The sequence below is a fragment of the Cicer arietinum genome, chromosome 1 (genome assembly GCF_000331145.2).
Source record: "Cicer arietinum cultivar CDC Frontier isolate Library 1 chromosome 1, Cicar.CDCFrontier_v2.0, whole genome shotgun sequence".
Taxonomy (NCBI): domain Eukaryota; kingdom Viridiplantae; phylum Streptophyta; class Magnoliopsida; order Fabales; family Fabaceae; genus Cicer; species Cicer arietinum.
The window spans coordinates 5,690,701-5,707,951 of record NC_021160.2 but is presented as its reverse complement, the minus strand read 5'-3'; the positions used below and the strand labels follow the sequence as shown (position 1 = coordinate 5,707,951).

The following is a 17,251-nucleotide window of genomic DNA, read 5'->3' as shown; positions in this document are numbered from 1 at the left end:
TAATTAATTTATTTATTTTTAATCCATCTATTTCTAAATCCAGATCTTTAGTCCCCAATTTCTTATCATATATTATTAAATTAAGATTTTTCTAAACTAGTTCCACAAAGAAATTTCAAAAAGTGTGCATTAAATTCTTTCATGTCTATGTCTACAATTTCACTATTAAAATGCAATGTTTTTTTAAATTGTAAATCTTAATGAATTATTAATAGTGAAATTATAAACATAATTCCTCAAATTTGATATAAATATAAAAAGATCCAAATCCGTATTACATTAACCCATATGTTCAATATGATTATGAAATGGAAACGAGAATAACGACCAACAGTTTCATAGAGATTAGTTACTACTGCTCCTGGATCTCGTGTTATAACAAGAGTATAACAGATGGAATTACGTTAAGCATGGGTGCAGCAAATGACATTTTTTCACGAATAATCCTTGTACTATGTACAGGTATGAAACATTTTCCCCATTTTATAATAATAAAATAGAAAAGATTATACCCAAAAAAAAGAAGAAAAGAAACAGGTATTCTTGGCTTGCATTTCAAAACAGTGTGCGAGTGACGGTGCCGCTTGCAGCGGCTACAACACATGCCGCGGCACATTTATTAGAGTGGGACCCACGACAACTAGTATCAAAATTATCATTACGACGTCGTATTGACGTTGGAGTATCGCAACAACGCCAACGCATGTCCCGTGAAAATGGAATGTAGAGAGTAGAGTATAGGAAAAGGAAAGTGATCTTCAACATCTTGTTGATGCATTGCATGTACTGCAACATACTTGTGTGCATTCTATTGGTTATATCATCATAGATAATATCTATATTTTTTCATTTTATTTATTATTATAAGAAGAAGATGAATAACAATTAACATATACATATAGTATTAGTAGGTGGTGGCTGAAATTACTTATTAGAACTTAGAAATGGCGGCAAGAACTGTGAAGAGACGCCACGTGGCGAGTAGGTTGAGCTGCAAGATGCTGATCCTCTTCTCCGTTTCTCTCTTTTGCGTCGTCGTTTTAGTTGCCGCAGCTATCTTCACGCTGCACTCTAATAATTCTAATTCTTTCAAACCCTTAATTCGAATTTCTCGCGTCTTTCATGGCCCTCCCAAAATCGCTTTCTTATTCCTCGTTCGCCGCAATATCCCCCTCGATTTTCTCTGGGGTGCTTTCTTTCAGGTTCCCTCTATTTCCTCTTCCTATTTTTTGCTAGTATTTTATTCATTCATTCATTAATATTTTGGGATCATTTTTCAATGCTTTTTATTTCTTTTTTTCAGAACGGTGATGTTTCCAATTTCTCGATTTATGTTCATTCATCGCCTGGATTTGTGTTGGACGACTCCACCAGCAGGTCCCACTTCTTCTACGGTAGACAACTCACCAATAGCATTCAGGTTTGTTGAATTCTTTCCAATTGAAATTGAAACTGATGTAAAGTTGTTACTAGTTATCTTCAACAAGGTTAAGGTTTCCTTTTCATGTCCCGATGTTACTTGACAATAAATAAATAGCATAAAGGTTGTTTGTCAATAGGGTAAATAGCTATTTTGGTCCATAAATTTGTGAGATGCTCTAACAAAAAAAGTATTTAAATATATCAAAATTATAATTTTTTACTTAAATATGTCTTTTGTTACTCATTTTGCTCTTCAAATGTATCTTTAGTTAGTGATTTTAGTCTTCAAATCTGTTTTTCGTTTGTCAATTTAGTCTATAAAATTACTTACCAAAGATATATTTAGGGATGTATTTGCAATTTCGATAGATTTAGGGTCGATAGATTATCCTTTGTGTATATGAAAAATATGTTCATCCATAATTTTAGGAGATGCCAAATTGGTTCCAAAGTCTCCATTTTGTCTATTATGTAAAGGCTGAATTCTTTCCCATGGGTTAGTTAGTTTAAGTGTTTAACTAGTTAAACATTATGTGATGCTTACATGATGGCGACGTCATGACCAATTTGATAATTTTATTTCTAGCTTAGCCAAATCACCCACACACAAAAATCTTGTAACTGAGATTTTAGAGTGCGGGTAGGTTTGGCTCTACTTTTGGAGGGGGCAAAATTGTTTCTAGAGGTGAAGAAATGATTTTGGCATATTTGGTTTTTCTCGAGTTTAATTGATTTTGCGTCTAGAATTGATTCTAATTTGAAGCTAGAATTTGGAGCTTTTGTTTCTAGAATTGATTTTTAGCATTGAATTTTTTATTCAACTCATACATGAATATATTCAAACACTAATCGTTTCACCTTCAACTCACTTCTAAGGTGATATTATGTTAGAATTGGTATTTCGATAGCAGTATAGTAGACTGAATAGTGCAATGTTTGCTTCAATCCCCCGGGCCACTCCTAATCCCTATTTCATCCTTAATTCCTCAATACCCTAAATCTCCTAATTAAGTTGCTTACTTATACCCTACATAATTATTCTGTTAAATTGACTCCCTTTACCCCCCTTTTCCCCTCAAAACAAATGCATGTCTAATTGGAGGGCTATCATATTTTTCTGTAATAATCCTAACAATGCATGTCTAATTGGAGGGCTGTCATATTTTTCTGTAATAATCCGGTGATAGGAAGCAAAGCATTTGTTGTTGAAGAGTTTATTTCCCTTTTTTAGACACATCTTGCAAGAATTTATGCTTTTATCCTGACAGGTGTATGTAGATGTAATTGAGCATAAATTATAATACCATCATACTGTTGTCTGGAATTGGAACTTGTTGTTTTATCATTTGTTTTTAAGAATTCGGTGTTGCATATCTTAGGTTTCATGGGGAGAATCAAGTATGATTCAGGCTGAAAGGCTGTTACTGTCAGCAGCTTTGGAAGACCCTGCAAATCAAAGATTCGTTCTTCTCTCAGATAGGTTAGTATTTTCATGACTTGTATTAACACAAGTTTCAACAGTTTTTTTTTTCTTTCGCTGTTTTCTTAACCTTTCTTGAAAGCAGGGGTGGGTTGGGAATTAGAATATGTTTTTGCATGAACGTTACATGACCATGATAAGAATCTGAATTTCTGTTTTCCATGTGCAGCTGTGTTCCTATGTATAACTTTTCCTATGTGTACAATTATATCATGCTTTCTCCAAGGAGTTTTGTGGACAGGTAGAAGAAGGCTTTGGTTCTTGAGGTGCTTAGCACTAATTTAATTTTTAACGTTCAATCATAATCAGTCCACACTTGTGAGATGGAGATATTTGAAAGGTGAATTGAACTGTTTTGTTTATATTATTACAGCTTTCTTGATGCAAAAGAGGGTCGCTACAACCCAAATATGTCACCTAAAATACCAAGGGAAAAATGGCGTAAAGGGTCCCAGGTTATCTCTTTTATCTTTTATTTCATCATGTTATGTTGGATAAAATCTTCAACCTTTTATTCCTAAAAATTATGTTGTAATTTGAATCTATTCTGTTTTTCCAGTGGTTCACCTTGGTTCGTCGCCATGCAGAAGTGATTGTTGATGATGATGTTATCTTCTCTACCTTTAAGAGATACTGTAAGGTATGTGAGCTATCATTAGTTAGTTTAACTACAATACTACATTGGATACAAAATTCTTGTATTGATTTATTAAAGTTGGTTGATATTAACTCAATCTTCATATAGAAATCAAAACTAAAATCTTTAGCATACATAACTAACTAGACTGGACTAACTGCAAATTTGTAATACTAAAAATGTGTTAATATGATAATATTGAAAAATCTGTCTAATTTCTTCTCACTTGGCAGAGGCGCCCACCAATTGATACCAGAAAGGGAAAGCTGAATCTTGTAAGTGGTTTAATTTTAGTTTCCATACGTCATGTTGTTACAAGAAGGTATCACTTTATAATAGGCTGTTATGCGTAATAGTGAAGCACATCCTTCACTTTTAATTGGAAGTTATTAATTCAAAGTTAAATGCTTTGAAGGGATGCTTAATTACATTGGAAGTTCCAAAAAATTGTAACTGTCTAATAGGAACTTCATTCACCATGGTCAAGCAAAAATTGTGGGCTTAATATTAATGTAAGATTAGAAAATGGCTTTGAATTGTGAGTTAAAAATCAATCACTTTTTGGAACTTAGGACTATCAGTCCAGTTTCTTTTTGTTCTATTTATTTATTTAAAAATACAAATTAGATTATAAGCTACTGTGCTTACCTGTGTATAATATGTCTTGCACGAGTAGCAAAGATTTGAAAGTTGGACAGATTAGTTACTGACTGGTCTGGTCAGTTTCTTAGAGTTGTAATACTGAAAACCACTTTTGAAAAAGCACCCTTTATCATTTTAACTTTTCTGGTTGCCAAAACCTTGATAAGTGGTGGGATGATGTGTCTGTAATTTACTAGTTTGTGAATTTCTTTTGATGAAACTGTTTCAAAACATATAGAGAAAATTAACATGAGGATTAGGAGTATTTGTATTCCCTTTACCCCTTTTCTAATAGGTAATTATTGTCAAAGATCCAAATGAGACTGTGAGATTAGGCATTCAATGAGTGAAGCATTGAGGCTAAAAGTTAATTCCTTTTTTTTACATTTGATGAGAGTATGTTGTTTATACTGATAATTCTGTGATGCTACTTAGTACCTATTTTATGATATAATTGTTTACTTTCATATTTATTATTGTTTGCTAAGAATATGGTTTAATGAATAATTATTTACTATGGGTTTGGAGTAAGTGCAGCAACTTCAGAAGCAGCACAACTGTATTCCAGATGAGCACTACGTGCAGACATTACTTGCAGTAAGTACTGAGATATTTTCCATCATTATCTACATTTGGCTGTTATGCGATGTGTTCTCCAATCCTATTTATTCTCACTTCTGCTTTATTCACAAATGATCTTAGTAAAACATTGTGCAATAAATCTTCAAGGATTAATTTGCACGAGTGTTTGTAATATTATAGATCATGTTACATATTTCTCTTCTTGTGCTATTTTGCCAGCTGCATGGTCTTGAAGGTGAACTTGAACGCAGAACATTGACGTATACTTTGTGGAACCAGTCTGCAACAAAAACGGATAATAAAGGCTGGCATCCTTTTACTTTCAGCTATGCAAATGCTAGCCCTCGAAGGATGAAGGAAATAAAGGTTATCTTTTGGTTCCTCATACTTAAGCATATATTGAGCAAATTTTATGTTTGAATGGATAATTGAGATGGCAGTCTCCAGGCACCCATCATAAAGTGAGGTGGGATTAAGATAAAAGGACGTGCAGTTATTGAAACCCAGTGTATTTTTTAATTGCTCTGAAACATAGTGAGGTTAGAACTTGGAGTGGTTGAAAACTGTCTTGATGCAAATATATCTTTCTTGAAATTAATCCTGGAATACTTGCTTGGAGAGGCGCAGTATGGTTCTATTTCATGGTACAGCTACAGTTCTTATTCAGTGAAGAAGAAAAAAACTGCCTCCTTTTATGATAAGATTGAAGTGTCCATGTTTCTTGGAAGAGTTGAATAAAGACTAATAAATGGAAAGCAAAAATAATTGCGAACTGTTTTACTACTTTCTGACAAATGATTTTTTTTCTTCCGCTTTTGTGCTCAAAATGAGATTTTATAGCTTTACATTAGTAAGACCTACTTTCTAAAGTTTGCTCAAGTGATTACATGTTTTCATAAAACTATTTTCTTTTTCTCATGATTTTATCTCTTTGCACACAGGGCATCAACCATGTATATTATGAGACCGAGTACCGGATAGAATGGTGTCGTACCAATTCAACATTTGTTCCATGTTTTTTGTTTGCTAGGAAATTCTCTAAGGGAGCAGCCATGCGCCTGTTGAGCGACGGTGTTATTGATCAACTTGAAGTTTCTGCATTGCTAGGCAATACCCAATGAGTCATGAGACTTGTGCTTCTGTCCAAACAACTCTTTAGCCGTATACTGTTTTCTGATTTACCTACTTAGACATATACTTTGAGCGTCAAATGGAATCGCTTCACGTTATACACAGCATACTCCACACAGATTTTGAAGGCAGGTTTTTGCTTTGGTTGAAATAGTTAATCCCATGTAACAAGCTGATAGGACCATTTTATCTGGCTCAGTGGGATGTTTTGTACATCAAACCACAATTGTAACAGTGATCATTCACAATAGGATGCTATAAATTATAGCATATAAAGAAGCATTTTTTTTTATAATATCTGGAATTTTATTTTAGATAGCCGGAATTTTCATTGCAGACTGATAAGCAGGTTTCATCCTTACCACTCAAACTTCAAGAGAGAGAGTGAGGACATTATTAATTAATATTATAGTTGAAGCAGTACTTGGATAAAAAAATTGTTAGTAAGTACTAAAAAGTTTGAGGAGGGGAAATTGTTCCATTTCAAAATCAACAACAAATCACAAGCCTCGACAATATCTTTAGTGTTACACTTTTGGATTAACTATTTAGAGGTTAAAAACAAACAATTTTTGGATCTTGAATTTTATTCCCAGAACGATGTTACAAGTCATGCAACTGTATCAAAAATATAAAGATAGCAATCAAGATATAGTTTGTTATATACTGTCAATTCTCATCAAATTCTATTCAATGGCTATAGGAACGCGAGTTAAGGTTAAACACAAATGGTAAAAACCTATATTAACAATGTTCATAAATCCACGGCTCTAATAGTCAATACAAAGTGAATTGCAAGAAATTCAATAATTCAAGGGAGCTTAAGAAAAGACTGTCTATAGTTAAACCAAAAGATAATCTTATGTATTTATTTCTCATTAAATAATATATCAAGTGCCACAAAATAATAAAAAAAATCAATGAATGTAAGAAATAAAGAGGTAGTGAGAGGCAAGAGGGATAATAATGTTTGTACCCATTGTTTAAAAATGGGAAATAGCTTTCTTTGGAGCAGGTTTCCATCCTCTTTGGCGAGCTCTAAGTTCCCACAAAGCAGTTTCTTTCATCTGATTTTGAAGTGCTCTGTCAGATCTTTCTCTAGCTTCCTCACATGTCTCCATCCCTGAATTGCATTTGTCAGCCTCCTTTTGATACTGTGATGCTATTTTCTTTGACTCTAAAAGTAATATATCAGCATGTCTTTGTTTTTCTTCAGCTTCAGCTTCCTTTTGCTTTAGTTCTTCAGTCAATAAATCTGTGAAACTCTTCCCAGCTTCTTCACTCACCTCTGGATCTTGCCTCATGCAATCTATATAATGTAATTAAATATCATTTGAAATTATCTATGGATAAAGGTAGCAAATTTTCAACTCATTAGGCATGCCATCAGCACTGTCCAATTTAAATAAAACTTCTAATGCTAACTTGATACAATTTATCGACTAAAATAAGTATTTAATGGAAAAATTATACCGGATACCATATATATTTGATTAAACCAAAGAGTATATCCGATATAATTATAATAACATTTGCCTATCAAATATATATAATTATGACTATAATATAACCTCATACCTATTGCTTTTCTCTAATGTAAGAGAGGAAGAGAACTAACCTAAAATAGAATTGTTGCTCAATCCTGCAGAAAAAAAAAAAAGCAGAGACACCAAGTTAGCAAAATAGCAATCAATGTCTGAGCACAAGAAACAAAATCTACCTAAGACTTTTTCGAAGTCCCTATTTTCTCTTGTATATCACTGCAGAATCTATTGTAATGTTAAGTAATTGATCATCAAACTATTTTAAAATTTATTCCATTGCAGTCCTTAGAAACAATTTAAAAAAAACCCATTAAATTTAATTACCATCAAAATGCATCTAAAAAACCAAGGAAATAATAGTTGCATACGATTTGAGTATGTTTCAATTTACACATTTTAAGAACAAGAAAATTTGTCTAAAAAATAACAGAACAACAAAATAAAAAATTACTGGATGAAATTAATTAGCCAGTGTGTCAATATATGATTCCCAATAATTGAGTTTTCTAAAATCCCAATATGGCCAAGCAGTTAAGTAAACTCTATGTTTCTTGAATATGTACTTACATATTACCCATACTATTGTTGGGTATTTAATGTGGCACACTAGTGTGGCATGAGTTCAATGAAACACTTTTATAGATATAGACATTACACTACAGCCAATTATCACACACATCATTAATACGAAGTGTTGGTGTTGTATAGTATGAGTTTCATTCTAACCAATTAGACCAACCTTGGTTGTTGTCTATGTTTTCATCAAACATCATGTTAATTAAGAAACAAAACACATTATTTGCCATAATTTCTTAATTAAACACAGAAATTAAAAATAAAATAAAAAGTAGATAGAATGAAACCTTCTGGGATAGAAATAAGGGGTTGAAGAGAACAATCACAAGGACAAGGAGGACAAGATGGAGAAACGGAGCTAAGGGTGTCGTTGAGTGTCCAAAACAAAGGTGGTCCTACAAGATAACATGCGAGACAGAGTCCCATAATCCACATTAACAATTTGAAAGCCCTTTGCTGCCTCCTATTCATCTTTATTACTGAAGAAGAAGAAGAAGAATAAGATGAAGAGGATCTTGATTACTGAGTTGGTTATGCTAATTCAGTTTCAAGATTTGCGTATCTCTCTCACTCTCCTTTCACCCACATGCATGTCTACGTGTGTCTCTCTTAATTATAATAATAATAATAATAATAATAATAATAATATTATTATTATTATAATAATAATAATAATATTATAATAATAATAATAATAATAATAATAATAATAATTATTATTATTATTATTATTATTATTATTATTATTATTATTATTATTATTATTATTATTATTATGACGAATTTTTATAAAGGGAGGAAATTTAATATTATTATTATTATAATAATAATAATAATATTATAATAATAATAATAATAATAATAATAATAATAATTATTATTATTATTATTATTATTATTATTATTATTATTGTTGTGTCTCTCTTGATTTGTTGTTTTGGTCGTTTTCTTGTTAATTGATTATTAGTTAACTAATTTAAGCTTAATTATATCACTCACAAGTGTCGCATCTGTGATGTGATTGAACTTGCGGAACTTGCATTTCTCATTGTAAATTACTGTTTAATATACTAGATAAGTTTTTTTTCTTCTTTTTTCTGTTTTATATTAATATTTTAGCCGGGGAAGGATTATGTTAAACCGCTGAATAATATTTTATTTATTATATATTTTTTAAAATTAATCGTCGAATTGAAAAATTATATTATATAGATTATTAATATAAATTTTTATATAAATTTAAAATTATTTGTTAATGAAGTATATCAAAATTAATATTTTATTATATAATATCGATATTAATGCACATTAATAATATATCAGATGTCAATCTATGTGATATGATATAACTCTTCAATTCATCGGTCAAATTTATAAAAAAAATGTACTAAGTAAAACATTATTAAACAATGTAGCCTTGATGTAGTAATATATTGGTGTAATTTCATATCTACTCATTCTAAATAATGAATTTGAAAAATGTTCTTAAGTAGTGTTTGAGACAGACCTAGACAACAATATATTGCAACCTAAACTTAAATGTCCTAAATATACAGTGAGTAGAATGAATGCCTTAGGTTTAAGGATTCTCTTCTCTAAATTGATATATGTATAATTACTTATTAAATCTAATTTAAAGTTTAATTATTTACATATATCTTTTATGTCCATGATTGTATTTTATTATACTTTCAACTATTAATTTTTCAATTAATGGTTATAACTTTCTAATTTATTTCTGTAATAGATCTTGTAATAAGAAACCAACTCCTTGGATATAAAGACTTTCTTATTTATTTTCCATGTCAAAGAAAGAAATAAATTTATTTTCCATGTCAACCCAAAAAAGGAAATGAAAGGAAAGAAAAGTTGCCAAGGGTCAAAGAAAGTGTTGGAGTAACTAACCTACAAGGTGCTTATTCAATAAGCCATTATCATAAAAGAAGAACTTGTTTAAAAGATTTTTCTATAATTAAAAAGAAAAATGTATAGGTAAACTCTATACTTATAAACTCTTTTTATAAGCTTTTGTTAACCTTAAGAAAGTAAGTTAAAAATAATTTATCAACAGGTCACAAACTTTTCATACGATCTTCAAAACACTTATTCAAGTGTTAATATGTTATAGGATAAATCCAAATAGTTTATTTCACAAGCCCCCAAAATCTCCAATTGACCATTCAATATTTCAAATAATTTTTATCGGAAGCACTGCACAATTCAAGAGTGCTAGCCAATCTTGGAAATATTCAGTGTTTAAATAGCTTTTCAGCATATGTATGTTATAATGATGAGTGTGGATGCTTTCAAAAACTAATGTCCACTTCCTCCATTATGTCCATTTCCTTTCTCAAAATTTTGATTGTATTCACTATTTCTAGAAACTGAGGGTGTGAGTTATGATCTGTGAAAAATGTAGTGATGGTCCCATGTATGTCAATAAAGCTCCATCCAGGAATTTTCCTCAAGCCAAGAGATCTCATATGAGTCCATACCTCACCCACTCCTTCCCACTTGTTTATTGAAGCATAGCAATGTGCTAGTTGTACATAATTTCCAGCACTCATAGGCCTCAGCTTGAGAATATCATTAGCAATTGTATCACCAAGTTCATCATTACCATTTGCTCGACAAGCATCGAGGATTATGCCCAACACGTCAAGTACAGGATCTGAGAACATTTTCTTGTACAAGTTATACGCCTCTTCGACCTTCCCAGCACGACAAAGGAGATCCACCATACAAGCATGGTGTTCAAGATTTGGCGCAATGCCAAAATCTCTAGTCATAGATTCGTATATGTTCAAGCCCTGATCTATAAGTCCACTATGACTACAAGAAGATAAAACTGAGAGGAAAATCACATGGTTGGGTTTAATACTACTCTCTAGAAACTTTGAGTATAACCTCAATGCAGTTTCCCCTTTACCATGATAACCATATCCTGCAATTATGGCACTCCATGAAACCAAATCTTGACCTGGCATTTGGTTGAAACACCTTTGAGCAGTATCCAAATCACCACATTTACAGTACATGTCTACCAAAGAAGTATCAACCACGATGCACGGCCTAAGACCATTTCTTATTACGAACCCGTGGATCCATTTTCCAGGGTGTAGTTGCCCGGTGGACGCACACCCTTGCAGAAGGGAGACAGCGGTTATTGAATCAGGTCTTAGCTGACAAGACCTCATTTCATTAAAAAAAGAAAAGGCCTTACATACATAGCCGTTTTGAGCATATCCAGCAACTATAGCATTCCATGAAACTAAATCCCTTTTGCTCATCTTATCAAATACAATAGAACTCTGATCGAAGTGGCCACACTTTGCATACATGGTAACAAGAGAGTTATGAGCAGCAGTATCCAAAGACAATTCTTGCCTTACTATATAACCATGAATAGATCTCCCTAAATTATAAGACCCCATTTGAGCACAAGCTGTAATCACACTGGCAATAGTCTCAGTAGATGATTTCATTCCAAATTTCAACATCCGATCGAAAATATCAAGTGCTTTGTCTGCATTCTCATTCTGCACAAGACCTGAGATCATTGCTGTCCACAAAACTACATCCTTATCTAAACTCCTCTCAAACATTCTAAATGCAACATCAATGTTCCCACCTTTTAAATACATTACAATCAATGATGTTTCGACATGTGCATCCAAGTCAAAACCAGCTCTTAAAATCTGGCCATGCACTGATCTTCCCAATCTCATATCACCTCTTGACACAGCCACAGACAACACAGACCCAAAAGTCTGTAAACCAGGCTCCAAACCTTGTACCTTCATCGTCTCAAGAAGTAACAAAACTTCACATACATCACCAATCTGGGCATAGGAAGATAACAAAGAATTCCATGAAACAATGTCTCTTTGATCCATACAATCAAACAATTTTCTACAATCTGCAATGCTTCCACATTTCCCATACAAATTCAGCATAGAATTTGACAAGTTCAAATCTGACATAAACCCAAAAAACGTTGCACAACCATGCAAACACTGAACATGAGAAAGCTCTGAAACACCAAACAACAAGCTCAAGAGAGTAACACTACTGGGTTGAATTCCCTGGTAACGCATTTGATGAAACAAAGAAAAAGCCTCATCAACATTGCCCATTTTAGAATAACACCCAATAATGGTAGTCCAAGGTACAACATTCTTGTCAGGCATAAAGTCGAACACTTTGCGGGCAAAATAAGAATACCCGAATTTAACATAGAAATTGATCAAAGAAGATGCAATGTAGGAATCAGTGGACAACCCATTAACGAGGATGCGTTGATGGAGGGTAAGGCCGAGGTGAAAGAGGTTGAGAGAGGAGCATGCTTTGAGAAGACTGGGGAAAGTGTATGCGTCAGAAGGGATGTGTGAATTGAGCATGGAGGAATAGGTGATGAGAACTTGACGGTGAGCACCTTGGGTTGAATGGCGGTTGATAATTGCATTGAATGAATTGGTGGTGGCTGAAGCAGGAGGTGAAGAAGGGTGTGGTGTTGGAAGTGACAGCATCCATTGTTTTTTATGATTGAGACTCACTAGTGATTGCGGTTTTGCCTTGTATCTGAACATCATCCATTCCTCTGCTCACCTCAGGGCATAAATGTTTTCCTTCACTAATTTATGTAAATCATTTTCTTAACCATTACTCTTACTTGCATATGAAGAAATCAAGTAATTTATTTTTACCTGAAAAAATAAAAACACCACTACTTTTTTATTCTAGTTACATTTAAATAAGTTACTGGAATTCAATTCATGGATCCTACATGAAATTAATTTTTATGTAAATAACCTATTTGGGTGTAACTGTTAAAAACAGTACTGTAATTAACAAAAGTAAATGATTGACATAATGTGCAGAAAAAATATTCCACCCACTCATAATTTGTATGCCAAAATCAGATAGTACAATTATAACCTTGTCCGCGTGATTTTAAAAGCAAAGGCTCACAACTATGTTTCGGATCGCAACATGATAGTTTTTGAAGTCTTCTCTTCACAATTACAAATGTGATTGAAATCACATCAGCTGCGACTAAACATAATTCTACTCAATAATCTATAGTCAAAACGCTTCCCATGATGTCAACTATTTGTGCCAATTTGAGATTAACCCTCAACTTGAGCTTGGTGACATTCAGGTGCGGATGTTGTACAAAATATCAGGAAGTTGGTGAACAACATGTATTTACTAAAATATTATAATTGAAATTCTTAAAAGTTACATAACTTTTTTTAGAGTTTCGCACAATTTATACGTAGTCGATAAGTTGAAAAATAAGAATTTTCAATTCTTACAAATTTTACAATTTTCAGTTACACAATTCACATAAATTTTTAGAATTTCACACAATTTAATTAAATAAAATATATTTATTTTATGATTTTCGCCTTTATCAAAAAAATTCTTTTTGAAAAATACAGAAATTAATTAAAAAAATCACAATTAAAAAATAGTATCCCACTATATCATATATCAATTATATCAATTGTTAACATGTAAAAATTTATTAATAGGTAGTAGTTGAACTGCTAACTAAAGTATTAGAATTTGTCTGTTCGTTATTAGTTAGTCTATCCTTCGATATTATATAATTTATCAAATATTGTTGTATTAATTTTATTAGTATAAATTTTAAGAGAGGGAGAACGATTGTATTAATTTTATTAGTATAAATTTTAAAAAAGGGAGAATCAATTGAGCACAGATAAGATAGAGTGGAGAGAAGAGAGGCGAAATGTTTCTCAAAACCACAAAGGTCGGAAGATATTTTAATAATTTATCACAAGTTGTCCTTTGCGTTTTGTAGAAATGGAACCTTAGTCTTCTCGTTGTCCCATTGGTTAAAAGAATTTTGTTTCAACAATTACAAACTATTCACTGTGAGGACTATGAGCGTGTTTAATAGGAAATATTGATAGGTATTAGTTGGTGAATGAGTTGCAGAGTATGATATGATAGGTTATTAATAAGAGGAAAGGAAGGTTAGTTATGAAGTCTTTGATTTAAGATAGTTTGGAAATTCTTATGGGAGAATCCAGATTCTTTAGAATAAAAGGGCATTCAGTTTAGAGAAACATTCACTTGATAAGAAATTCTTTCAGTTTTTCATTTAAATCCAGTTCCTATCACAAGACTTGATAAAAAAAAAGAAAAACTTGTCCCGAGAGGCTGAGTCTGAGACCACAAACATTCCCCATCGAGCATGCAAAAGACTATGACAAATTTTGCCATAATGATTATACAAGGTTGTAATTTTCAAGATTATCGTAGTTCTGCTTCTAAAAAAGGTTGGATTTTACATTTTACAAGCAACAGTGCATACAATGTTCAGCCTCGAAGGTTATTCTGAAAACAACGCTCACCCTTGTTGACAACTATCATCATGCTCATGAGCATATTTATTTCCAGCTAAAATAATTTGTTCATGCTACTCTACCACTTTGACATGTGAATCTATAAGCACCACCATATCACACAAATCAGACCGCGAAATGAAGGCAGTTACTTGTCTTCTTTTGGTGGATACTCTCTGCGCCCAAATATGGCAGTTCCAATCCTAACAGTTGTACTTCCCATCTCAATCTACATAATTAGAGAGTTAGTAAAGAAATATTATGATCATATCATTATACTTGTCCTTATGTATAAACCATGTATTTTCCAAGAAAAGGATTTCTTACAGCTCGCTCAAAGTCTCCAGTCATGCCCATTGACAGTTCACATTGCGCTTCTGATATTCCAAGTGCCGCACAAACTTCACTTCTACAATTTGATAACGTCTAAAAAGTACAAAATAAAATTTAGTTTGGAGAATTACCAAGACTAGATAGGACGTTCAGAAAATACAAAAGAAGCATGTCAAAATGCATAGTTGTCGTCACCTTAAAATTTTCTGGGGTGGATGAATAATCCGGCATGCCAATTGTCATTAAGCCACAAAATTCAAGGTTTGGGCAATTTGTAACAATATGTTTTGCAAGGTCTACACACACAGCTGGTTCAACACCAAATTTAGCTGCAAGAAAATATCCATCAAATGACATTCTTGAGATTGACAATGACAGTAAACTGAAAACAATGGCAAGAACATTTTATCACGAGACAGAAAAATGAATAACTATTATGTAGAACACATTTTGTAAACCACCGAGCACTTACATAAAGCAGTTCAGTATAATAAATATAGGTAACATATTCACATTACTTATGATGTTGGAATCAGTGATTTGATAAACATATTTTCTATAAAAGAATTGGGAACTATATTTTCTTGTTACTGTGATCCTATTTTCATGTCAGTCTATTAGAAGTTATCTGAAATATTTTGGGTTAGTAGTCTTCCAACAAAACCAAGTCAACTTTATTAAGAGATGGTAGATACTGAATTGGCTGGCAAATCTATCAGGTGTAACTTACATGTTTCTCCACTCGTATTCACTTCAACAAAAACTTTCAACGGTTTCCTGCCAATTTTGGCTACGGCACGTTCAAGAAGGTTTGCTATCTGCTAGCAAAGAAAAAAATGAAAAAAGAACTAAAACCAGAGATGATCATGTGACATTTGCAATACAATATCAAAAAAATGAAGATCATGCTGCACTAAATCAAAATATATTATTTGATCGAACATTTTTAAGTATGGCGCACATCTAATGTATGGTCTATCTATAAAGTTATCATTTAAAAAACATCCGATACCGTTAACTACTTTGAAAATCAAATATAAAAAAGATAAACAATTTAATTTCCAAGAGAAATCCCAAAATGTTAGGATGAAATTCATCATTGTGTTACGACTTGCAAACTATTTCCATGTTTTGTGTATCAGTGTATGTTCCACTCCACCATTTATACTTCACGTAAAACTTATACTCTTCTATGCACTCATAAACTTGAACGCACGTGTAAAATATATTTACCTTATCTTCTCTAACAAATTATGAAGAAACAGTAATATTTACCTTCTCATCATCTACAGTCTCTACATAAGCAAGGTTGGGAACACCAGCTGTAGAAATAGCAAATAAGAACCAAAACATGTTAGGCTCCTTCATAACAAACCAAAGATTATGAATGTGGTAATGAACTTATCCCCACAAAATAGAAGCTAAGTAACAATCAAAGTTTTCAAGCATGACATCACACCATGCATAAGCAGCCCAAAGGCAAACATAAAATTGAACATTTTTCAGAGAAGAGTACATATATAGAAAAATATGCCATCACTTATAAAAGTGAAATTTACCAGTTCAAAAAGGTACCTTCATGCGTCTAATTAGAGATTGTCAATCTAAAATTAAAGCAAAATTATTTTACATGTGTCTATATTTTCGTTATTAATATAAGAACTTGATTAAATTTGAGCTAAACAAATATATAAGGGTAAATTAAGTTGAGTCACATTTAAGGTAAAGTTTAAGAATAACATAATCATCTATCAGTTATACAAGTTTAGGTGTAAATTAGGTTCTACCATTGAAAGTATCTGGTTATCTGCATTGATTTTGCATTCCTAATATAGTTTATTCTAAGGAAAAATTGGTTTTACTACCTTCGATACTTGATTCCATTCAATGTCATGAAAATTAACTTTCACTTTAACTTGAAAATTTCTCAATAACTATATATCAAATTCACTCCCACCATAAAAACATTTAAACATAAACCACTCAAGATTAAACTTAATTTTATGAGATTAATTAATCAGAACCAACATTCTTGAAAATGAGTGTTATAAAATACACAGTGACTGAATCAGTTAGCAAACACCATCCTCCGAATTACAAGGAATAGAATAATAGAGTAGAAATGACATACCAAGAAGAGGTTTGACTTTATTGCTCTGCAAATTGCCGATGAAATGCCACTCAATATCTTCCGGAAGCTGAGGGGCTTTCTCGATTATTTCCTGAACGTAATTCTCGCCGAAGCATCGATGTCCGGCATCATACACCTGTCGGAGAGAAGAAACTGACTTCGTCTTACTCGCCGCCACCACCCGGATATTGTTAACATCCCGACCCGATCTATCGGCGGAGTGATGGACGCGCTCCAGCACCGCCTTCAACAACGCCGCTGGGCCGGCCTCTGACGACGATGCCATTTTTATTGCGTGATAATAAATCGTAAAATGCCATGTCACCCTTTTATATTTTATACACTCTTCCTTACCTTATTTTGCTGATGCTTCATTTTTCACACTGTAGTTATACA

The 17,251-nt window shown here is 32.5% G+C and overlaps 4 protein-coding genes across 6 annotated transcripts; 1 reads left to right on the top strand and 3 right to left on the bottom strand.

Moving 5' to 3' along the window:
• Positions 1–542: 542 nt before the first annotated feature.
• LOC101510083 (glycosyltransferase BC10-like) lies at positions 543–6,208 on the top strand. 3 transcript variants are annotated; one of them, XR_012161745.1, is made up of 10 exons: positions 543–1,202; positions 1,304–1,420; positions 2,802–2,902; positions 3,072–3,143; positions 3,276–3,357; positions 3,462–3,542; positions 3,773–3,861; positions 4,710–4,778; positions 4,983–5,129; positions 5,705–5,843. XR_012161745.1 is itself a non-coding variant. In XM_004486126.4 (10 exons), exons 1-10 carry the CDS (start codon positions 945–947, stop codon positions 5,882–5,884), a joined length of 1,140 nt encoding a protein of 379 aa, XP_004486183.1. In that variant the 5' UTR covers positions 572–944; the 3' UTR covers positions 5,885–6,208. The 3 variants fall into 3 exon arrangements, 1 of the variants encoding a protein (XP_004486183.1); XR_003470791.2 differs by having other exon boundaries at positions 546–1,202; positions 3,773–3,814; positions 4,714–4,778; XM_004486126.4 differs by having other exon boundaries at positions 572–1,202; positions 3,773–3,814; positions 4,719–4,778; positions 5,705–6,208.
• A 398-nt stretch (positions 6,209–6,606) lies between these two features.
• Positions 6,607–8,607, bottom strand: LOC101509764 (uncharacterized). The gene is made up of 3 exons (XM_004486125.4): positions 8,302–8,607; positions 7,513–7,536; positions 6,607–7,203 (listed from the first exon to the last, which is right to left on the bottom strand). The coding sequence occupies exons 1-3, from the start codon at positions 8,483–8,485 to the stop codon at positions 6,878–6,880; spliced, it is 534 nt and encodes a 177-aa protein (XP_004486182.1). The 5' UTR covers positions 8,486–8,607; the 3' UTR covers positions 6,607–6,877.
• A 1,374-nt stretch (positions 8,608–9,981) lies between these two features.
• On the bottom strand, positions 9,982–13,067 carry LOC101503979 (pentatricopeptide repeat-containing protein At4g04370). Its single transcript, XM_004486258.4, has one exon. The coding sequence runs from the start codon at positions 12,604–12,606 to the stop codon at positions 10,321–10,323; it is 2,286 nt and encodes a 761-aa protein (XP_004486315.2). The 5' UTR covers positions 12,607–13,067; the 3' UTR covers positions 9,982–10,320.
• A 1,052-nt stretch (positions 13,068–14,119) lies between these two features.
• LOC101509437 (uncharacterized) lies at positions 14,120–17,186 on the bottom strand. Its single transcript, XM_004486124.4, has 6 exons — positions 16,856–17,186; positions 16,000–16,046; positions 15,455–15,542; positions 14,920–15,053; positions 14,719–14,817; positions 14,120–14,620 (listed from the first exon to the last, which is right to left on the bottom strand). The coding sequence occupies exons 1-6, from the start codon at positions 17,139–17,141 to the stop codon at positions 14,540–14,542; spliced, it is 735 nt and encodes a 244-aa protein (XP_004486181.1). The 5' UTR covers positions 17,142–17,186; the 3' UTR covers positions 14,120–14,539.
• Between the last annotated feature and the right edge of the window lie 65 nt (positions 17,187–17,251).

Bases quoted from the DNA above. Each gene is read 5' to 3' on its own strand.
- LOC101510083 (XM_004486126.4), top strand. From the start codon at position 945: ATGGCGGCAAGAACTGTGAAGAGACGCCACGTGGCGAGTAGGTTGAGC. The intron at 3,815-4,718 runs GTAAGTGGTTTA...GAGTAAGTGCAG, and splicing joins GAAAGGGAAAGCTGAATCTT to CAACTTCAGAAGCAGCACAA. The intron at 4,779-4,982 runs GTAAGTACTGAG...CTATTTTGCCAG, and splicing joins ACGTGCAGACATTACTTGCA to CTGCATGGTCTTGAAGGTGA.
- LOC101509764 (XM_004486125.4), bottom strand. From the start codon at position 8,485: ATGAATAGGAGGCAGCAAAGGGCTTTCAAATTGTTAATGTGGATTATG. The intron at 7,537-8,301 runs GTTTCATTCTAT...TTTTTTCTGCAG, and splicing joins CCTTATTTCTATCCCAGAAG to GATTGAGCAACAATTCTATT. The intron at 7,204-7,512 runs GTTAGTTCTCTT...TACATTATATAG, and splicing joins GAGCAACAATTCTATTTTAG to ATTGCATGAGGCAAGATCCA.
- LOC101503979 (XM_004486258.4), bottom strand. From the start codon at position 12,606: ATGATGTTCAGATACAAGGCAAAACCGCAATCACTAGTGAGTCTCAAT.
- LOC101509437 (XM_004486124.4), bottom strand. From the start codon at position 17,141: ATGGCATCGTCGTCAGAGGCCGGCCCAGCGGCGTTGTTGAAGGCGGTG. The intron at 15,543-15,999 runs GTAAATATTACT...CTTTGCTAGCAG, and splicing joins AGACTGTAGATGATGAGAAG to ATAGCAAACCTTCTTGAACG. The intron at 15,054-15,454 runs GTAAGTTACACC...ATTTTCTTGCAG, and splicing joins GAATACGAGTGGAGAAACAT to CTAAATTTGGTGTTGAACCA.